We start from the raw sequence: 8,766 nt of genomic DNA on the forward strand, positions 1-8,766 counted from the left end.
ACCGATGATCCGGAACCTCTTTTAATCCGGACAATTTTGATTTGTCCGGATTAAAGGGGGTTAGAGACATCCTTTAATCCGGAACATTTTCTGCGCATGGGCGTAACACGCAATACGCGCAAGTGTCAGTGGGTACAGCTTCCACGGACACTGCAGGTGACACAGCAAGCAACAGTGGGGCTGTTATGGCGTCCAAGGTCACAGCAAGTACCGCACATGGGCGGAAGACACAGCGCACACAAGTGTCAGTGAGTACAGCTTCTGAGGACACTGCAGGTGACACAGCAAGCAACAGTGGGGCTGTTATGGCGTCCAATGTCACAGCAAGTACCGCACATGGGCGGAAGACACAGCGCACACAAGTGTCAGTGAGTACAGCTTCTGAGGACACTGCAGGTGACACAGCAAGCAACAGTGGGGCTGTTATGGCGTCCAATGTCACAGCAAGTACCGCACATGGGCGGAAGACACAGCGCACACAAGTGTCAGTGAGTACAGCTTCTGAGGACACTGCAGGTGACACAGCAAGCAACAGTGGGGCTGTTATGGCGTCCAATGTCACAGCAAGTACCGCACATGGGCGGAAGACACAGCGCACACAAGTGTCAGTGAGTACAGCTTCTGAGGGCACTGCAGGTGACACAGCAAGCAACAGTGGGGCTGTTATGGCGTCCAAGGTCACAGCAAGTACCGCACATGGGCGGAACACACAGCGCACACAAGTGTCAGTGAGTACAGCTTCTGAGGGCACTGCAGGTGACACAGCAAGCAACAGTGGGGCTGTTATGGCGTCCGCAGACAGTTCAAGTGACAGTAGTGCTGCTATGCCTTCCAAGAACAGTGATGGTACAGGTATAAAGCGTAAACACAAGTCTATATCGGTGCAGGCAAAAGTTGAGATATTACGAAAACTGGACCGCGGTGTTTCAGTGAAGAAGCTGTGTGATACATACGGTCTCGGTTCCTCAACAGTGTATGACATAAAAAAACACAGGGAGAAAATATTACAGTTCTTTGCAGAAAGTCAATCTAAGAAGCAAATGAGCATTAGGAAAACTATGAAATCTGGTAAAAGCACTGAGCTTGATCGAGTGTTGTTGGAATGGTTTCGACAACGTCGGAGTGATGGTGTAGACTTGTCAGGCATCATGGTACAGGAACAAGCTAAGTTGTATCATAAAGCACTAAAACTTGACTATGAGTGTGATTACAGTGAAGGATGGCTGCATAGGTTTAAGTCACGTCATGGAATTTCGATGCGCAAAGTGTGTGGTGAAAAACGGTCTGCAAACCATGAAGCAGCTGATGACTATGTGGATGAGTTTGCAAAGCTTGTGGCTGATGAAAACCTCTCCCCCCAGCAAGTTTATAATGCCGATGAAACTGCACTGTATTGGCGATGTACCCCTAGGAAAACTTTATCAATGGAGGATGAAGAAGCCCCCACAGGGTTTAAACAATCTAAGGACAGAGTTACTGTCCTAGGTTGCTCCAATGCTGCCGGAACTTACCGATGCAAGCCACTAGTGATCGGAAAAAGTAAATGCCCTAGGGCTTTAAAAGGTGTTAAAGTGTATCCTGTAATTTATCGTGCAAATAAAAATGGATGGATTACCACCGAGTTAATGCTAGAGTGGTTTGAAAAGTATTTTGTGGCAGAAGCCAGAGCACACTGCACATCTGTAGGCCTACCAGAGGACTGCAAAATCCTTCTTATTCTGGACAACTGTTCAGCTCACCCTAGAGCTGAACTGCTGCGCAAGAATAACGTGTTTACAGCATACTTACCACCAAACTGTACATCTCTTATCCAACCACAAGATCAAGGAATATTGCGCTCTATGAAGGCCAAGTACCGTACACTTTTCATGAAACGCATGCTAGATGTGGTGAATTCAGGCAAGCCTATTGAGTCGTTTATCAAAGACTTTAACATGAAAGATGTACTTTGGTTTGTTGCTAGTGCCTGGGAGAATGTAAATTCGTTAACACTAAAGAATGGTTGGCATAAGTTGTGGCCTGCCATGGTGTTTGAAAATGCACCTGATGAAGATCCCAGTATTGCCTTCACAGGATTTCGTGTAGCAAATGATGATGAATGTGTTCTTGAGTTACTTGAATATGCAAAAACTTGTACTGCAACTGCTGCCAACAACCTATCAAGTAGGCTGAACGAAGAAAATCTGGCAGAGTGGATGGAGGTTGACGTTGAAACACCTGTTGTGCGTCACTGTACTGACTCTGAAATTATAGATATGGTTTTGAATCCTGCAAAAATCACTGAAAGTGACGATGGTGACAGTGAAGACGAAAATGTTATTGAAATCCCCACTGGTATTGACAAGCTGATTGAGATGATAAGTGAGCTAATCAAAGGACTAGAACAACGTAACTTTGTGACAGAACAAGAGCTAATGCATTTTCACTTGATGAAAGAAAAACTGTACAGGGAAAGGTCAAAACTTATGAAACAACCTCGCCTTGATGTCATGTTTAAGAAGCTATGCAAGAATGTGCCTAAGAGCAGTACCTGTTCTCTAGCATCTCCAATTCCTCCAAGTTCTAGATCAGGTCCCTGTTCCCCAGACATCCCATGTGCAACTGTCCCACCTGAAATACTTCTTCAAGACCACGCTGATGATTAGGTTGTAGTGGGAGTTGGACTGTGGAAGGTTTAGAGTTGGGCTGTGGAAGGTATAGGGTAGGTTGTTGGGCTGTGGAAGTTATAGGGTAGGTTGTAATAGGAGTTGGGCTGTGGAAGGTTTAGAGTTGGGCTGTGGAAGGTATAGGGTAGGTTGTTGGGCTGTGGAAGTTATAGGGTAGGTTGTAATAGGAGTTGGGCTGTGGAAGATTTAGAGTTGGGCTGTGGAAGGTTTAGAGTTGGGCTGTGGAAGGTTTAGAGTTGGGCTGTGGAAGGTATAGGGTAGGTTGTTGGGCTGTGGAAGGTATAGGGTAGGTTGTTGGGCTGTGGAAGTTATAGGGTAGGTTGTAATAGGAGTTGGGCTGTGGAAGGTTTAGAGTTGGGCTGTGGAAGGTTTAGAGTTGGGCTGTGGAAGGTTTAGAGTTGGGCTGTGGAAGGTATAGGGTAGGTTGTTGGGCTGTGGAAGTTATAGGGTAGGTTGTAATAGGAGTTGGGCTGTGGAAGGTTTAGAGTTGGGCTGTGGAAGGTTTAGAGTTGGGCTGTGGAAGGTATAGGGTAGGTTGTTGGGCTGTGGAAGGTTTAGAGTTGGGCTGTGGAAGGTATAGGGTAGGTTGTAGTGGGAGTTGGGCTGTGGGAGGGTAAGAGTTAGTGTCATTTTGCATGAGGTTTAGTACTTTCCTTGTAGTTACTGTTTCACTTACTGTTAATGGTTGTTCAAAACGAACCTGATACCTGTTTTGCTTATAAACAGTTTTGCATACACTACTGTGTTTATTCATTCATTAATATTATACTGTAGCATATATTTGACTATTTATTGCTTTAGAAATGTTCTGAAGGTGCAAAATTAGTTTCCACCGTTAATCCGGCAAAATCGATAATCCGGCACGGCACTGGAACCGAGGATGCCGGAAAATCGGTGGTGTACCTGTACTATCATTTACGGATGTATCATAGACTGTAGCCTCCTGTTCCCCTTCGACCTGTGTCGACAATGGTGTGTTTGTGTTCTCATTCCCGCTAGGTTTGGAACTGGCTGCATATGTTAATTTCCCTTGCATATCACCCTCTTGCTGCCATAAATTTAAACAGTTTGTGTGTCTGACCCTTTGTTTTCGGGATTTTATCAGACATATCCTAAACCTTAAATTCTGCAACACCTCTGGTTCAAAACTGCCTACCCTAGGGAACGGTTCCCTATCTTCCTCAGTCATACGTTCCCATTCATTGCATAAAACCTCTGTGTGTGATCCGTACTTCTCACACATTATGTACCTCGCTGACCCTCTGGGCCGCGGAACATCAACCTGAACCCTGGTTGAACGTCCCTTACTTGAGCAACTGGCCCCCATATTTTGCAGGTATTGCCTTCTCAGCTAATTCCTACAAAAAAAACAAAATACTCAATATAAGGCAACGGTGAAAGTTCAGCGAGTGCTTTCACCCACTCACGCCCACGTTGGCCAATACACCTAAACACTGTCGTCAGCGCCGGTACGTACCCAACCTAGGGCCCCTGTGTAACCTCTATTCACTGGAAGTATATGGGAGTGACTTACCCTTCCCAGTAAATATTGGTCGTTGGAGATTTCATGAGTGACCAGTGAAACTCCCTTAAAACGTAAAAAATTTTTACACAAATCACGCTTCATATGCTACACCCAGAGCTAATGATCCCACGATTTTACGCAAAGCTCGAAAAAGGGGATCATGTTGCGCTAAGTATTGCACTCACGAACGTGCGGTACAATCGCACAGCGTATAAGTAACTGTTACTTATCCGCCGTACGACCAATGGAATCGTTTTTCAGGCTGCGAAACCTCAGCCGGAGCTATCAATCAAATGGCCTATATGGGTTTCTTCGCTAACCCCTTGTGGTTGCGGCACCTAAACAAAACCTCGCTGACCTTTTGGTCTGCGGTACTCTAAACCTTCGCTGACCTTCTGGTCTGCGGTATCTGCTACCTTGCTCCTTTGTACCTTAATCAATGTTAACGTGAGCAAGCCAGTCTCACACCACCAAGTGTCCACTCACCTGGTGTGGTCTCCTACGGGATCCCGAATTCCCTGGGTCCACAAAACCTTTATTGTTTGCACACTCATGCTCGTTCACTCATATACACTTTGGTTTTTCTGTACAGAAAATTAACTTTCATTCAGGTGAACAGCCTTAGTACCAGAGGTAATGCAGTAAAAAAGGTTTTGTTTAAACTAAATCTTGGACACTGAGCAATTTGTGCTATTATCGCGTGGCTACCGTTTCGCGCCTAAACTAAACAATGCTTATTGTGTAATTTGTACTTAGCGGCTGTATCCTTACGCACGTTGCGTAAGCACGCGATCGTGCGTACGTCTTTACGTTGCGTACGCTGTTCCGTACTTTGTCCGAGACACGTATACAAAAGACCGTACGTCCGCAATAGTACAAATCCCACACTTCTATAAATGTAAGCGATATTACCTATAATCGTTTACTTAACACAACACAGTATCTTTCTGTATAAACCTGTTTAACTAGGCCAGACTGTATTTGTGTTTTTATGTTTTACTCCCTTAATATCTAGTCTATGTTTTTTTTTTCCAAAATATTTTTATTGAGGTCAAAAAGGCATGTTGAATCATAACAGATGATGACATATAATGACATATAATTCAACTGTACCTGGGGCCACATTAGCCACCCGGGACAGTTGTGTGTGAAAAGAAAGAGAAAATAGAATCCAAAGCCTAGAACAGAGAACCTCACATTTTCACTTTTTACATCGATACATTTAGATATATGTTATATCATAGTATTGTGTAACCAAATAGCAAAGTTAGTAAACATAAAATATGATGGAACAGTTAATGTGTTCCTGCTAATTAGCAGATTCTTTGCCTAGCAGTAAAGCATATTAATGCGTCTCCCCCTTTGGGGATCGCTAAATCCTAAAACAATAAAAACATTAACAGTATTAACAACATTATTAACATTATTAATCGTACCTGCCAGAACCCGGGGGCCGCCGACCCATCCACGGAGACATCAACAGTGTGATAAGAAGAGATAGACGATAGATATCCAGTGTTAGGGAGTAGGAGGAGGTAGATGTAAGAACTTAAGGGTCAGGTGCGGGCAATCAGAGTTGAGACGATGAGAGGGAATAGAAAGCAAGAAAACAAGAGAAGAGTAGAAGGTAGGGAAGCGGAGAGGGGGCTAGGGTGTAGTTATGGAAGAGCGATGGGGGGGTCATCTGCTAGAATTTGGAGCCCGTACCAGGTGGTGCAGTGAAAGCTTTGTTTAATGGCTGTTTTTGTCGGAATAGGTAGTGTGTTGATAAATCGTCGCCAGCAGTGAAACAAGGTGGGGGTTAATATTTCTTTGTTAAGGGAAGTCTCCAGCCAGTCCATTGTGAATAGGAATAGTAGTCTGGCGGTAGCTAGAGGTAGTGTGGGGGGGGTATTGGATATCCATTGTTGTAATATGGCCTTCCTGCCTACCGCTGAGAGGATCATAATTAGTTTTGTGTCTCGAGAGGGAATATCGTTTTGGTCACGGACATACCCGAATAGCGCCCAAGAGGCAGTACATCGGAAGCGCAAGCCCAACTCGGCAGTTCCGTAGGTGTGTAGTTCTGTCCAAAATTTTTGGATGTGGCTGCAGTGCCAGAAGCAGTGCATAAGATCTGCTATTAATGAAGAGCATTTTAAGCATTTAGCCGAGTCGGACAAGCCCATCAAATGGCTCCTCCTTGGTGATATGTAGGCTCTGTGTAGTATTTTGTATGCCATTTCTTGATAGAGGCTGGCAGGGATAAGTTTGAGGGAGCTCGCAAAGCTATCCACTATGTTCTCCGGGGACATTGACGGGATTTGGGTGGACCATGTTTGTATTTGTGTGAGGTCTGTAGTAGGTATGTGTTCCGTGCGTATGCGGGTATATATTGCTGAGATGGAGCAAGTCCCTGAGCGCAGAAGTGCGTCCAGAGAGTTAACCAGGTCTGTGGCAGTAAGATGTGAGAGGGTCGATCGTATGTAGTGTGATATTTGGTAGAAATAAAAGCGATGGCGGGGGCTAACTCCATATTTGGTTGACACCTCCGTGAAGGTGAGTATTCTTTTGTTGGAGTCGAGGAGGTTTCCTATACATGTGATACCTGAGGCGTGCCAATTGGTAAAGGGGGTGTGGGCCTGACCATTTTGGAATTGTGTATTTCCTACCAAAGGGAGAAAGAGTGAGTAGGTGTGGTGTAGCTTAAGAGATCTGCGGGAGAGTCTCCACGCTACAATAGTAGAGGTTAATAGAGGGTTATCCAAATGAAGGTTAGATATTTCCGATTTGTTTGCATGGAGGATGTAGCTGAGGGATAGGGGGGCACAGAATTGGGAGTCGACTAATGAGTCGGTAAAAGTAGACGTTCCGTGGATCCAGTCCATGGCGAATCGGAGGAGACAAGCATGGTTGTATTGCTCCACGCTCGGCAGATTCACCCCTCCATTTTGTATTGTTTGGGTTAACTTAAAAAGACTTATCCTGGGTCGTTTATTGGCCCAGATAAATTTCGAGATCGAGGAATTGAGATGAGATACATCAACTTTTGAGAGTATGATGGGCAACATCTGCAGAACGTAGAGCAGTCTGGGGAAACTAACCATCTTGACTAGATTACAGCGCCCCAAGAGATTTAAGGGTAGTGTTTGCCATAGCGTGAGTTCTGTCTGGATCTTAATGAGAATTGGGTGGATGTTGTCGGTGTATAGACGGGTGGGGTCAGCGGGTAGTATGATGCCTAGATATGTAATGTGGGTGCTAGCCCATCGGAATGGGAAGGGGGTATCCCAGCCTTTAGTAATCTGGGGAAATATGGCCAATGCTTCCGACTTGTCGAAATTGACGGTGAAGCCTGCAAAAGAGGAAAAGCGGTCAATAGCTTCTTGTAGTGCTGTTATCGACTGTCGTGGGTTGGAGGTAAGTATAAGGATGTCGTCTGCAAACGCCATAAGTTTAATTTCCCTGTTGCCAATTTTTATACCACGAAAGGTGGGTAAGTTGGTGATATATCGTATAAGGGGTTCTAGGGCGATGTTGAAGAGGAGGGGGGAAAGGGGGCAACCCTGTCTAGTTCCTCTCTCTAGGAGAAAGGGTGGGGAGGGGGTATTGTTAACTATCACCTGCGCAGATGGATTAATGTAGAGAGAGTCAACCAGTCCCCGAAACGTCTCGCCAAATCGCTGGTAGAGTAGAACTCTTGTTAAGTGAGGCCAGGCGATCTTGTCGAAAGCTTTTTCAGCGTCCAGGTTGATTAGGATGTTGTCTGTGATATTATTGGTGTGGGAGTGAGTAATGGCTGCCAGCGCCACTCTGATGCCTCGCACTGATTGTCTATGTTTAAGAAATCCCATCTGCGCTGGCGATATAATACGGGAAAGGCATAGCTGTAGTCGATTGGCCATCAGTTTAGTGAGGACCTTAAAGTCTTGATTAAGGAGTGAGATCGGTCTGTAGGACCCTGGCAGGGAGGGGTCTTTGCCTGGTTTTGGTATGACAATAATTGTGGCTTCGTTAAACCTAATGGGGATCTGTTTAGAGGTGAGAATATGGTTATAGAGTGATGTGAGGGTAGGGGCGAGTTCGTCTCTTAATATTTTGTAAAATTCCGCTCCGTATCCATCTGGGCCGGGGCTTTTGTTGTTTGGTAGGGTCTTGATGACCTCCACCACCTCCTCCACTGTTATCGGTTTATCTAGGGAGTCCCTCTCCTCTTGGGTCAAAATGGGGAGGTCTGCTTCCTTCAAAAATGATTGGTTGGCAGCAGGATCATCAGGGCCTTTAGTATATAAAGATTGGTAGAAATTTCTAAATTCTGAACAAATGAGGTCAGGAGTGGTGGTCAGTTTGTCCGCATGCATGATCGCGTTGACCCAGTTACGAGATTTGGGTCCTTTGATTAAATTTGCTAATAATTTGCCTGATTTGTTACCCCATCTGTGGAGTCTATTCCGCTGATAGTCATAGGAAAGCTGAGCCCGTTCCGTGAGAAATGTATCATATACAAGCTTGGCTGAGAGGTACGCCTCTTTGTGGGCGGGGGTGTCGTGTTGTGTGTAGCTGCGGTATGTTGAGGTGAGAGTGGAGCTCAGGGCG

General features: G+C 45.4%; 1 protein-coding gene across 1 annotated transcript; it reads left to right on the top strand.

Moving 5' to 3' along the window:
* The first annotated feature begins 785 nt into the window (after window positions 1-785).
* LOC134890841 (jerky protein homolog) lies at window positions 786-2,645 on the top strand. Its single transcript, XM_063913492.1, has one exon. The coding sequence runs from the start codon at window positions 786-788 to the stop codon at window positions 2,643-2,645; it is 1,860 nt and encodes a 619-aa protein (XP_063769562.1).
* Window positions 2,646-8,766: the final 6,121 nt, after the last annotated feature.

This window comes from Pseudophryne corroboree, chromosome 1 (assembly GCF_028390025.1).
Source record: "Pseudophryne corroboree isolate aPseCor3 chromosome 1, aPseCor3.hap2, whole genome shotgun sequence".
Lineage (NCBI taxonomy): Eukaryota > Metazoa > Chordata > Amphibia > Anura > Myobatrachidae > Pseudophryne > Pseudophryne corroboree.

Bases quoted from the DNA above. Each gene is read 5' to 3' on its own strand.
- LOC134890841 (XM_063913492.1), top strand. From the start codon at position 786: ATGGCGTCCGCAGACAGTTCAAGTGACAGTAGTGCTGCTATGCCTTCC.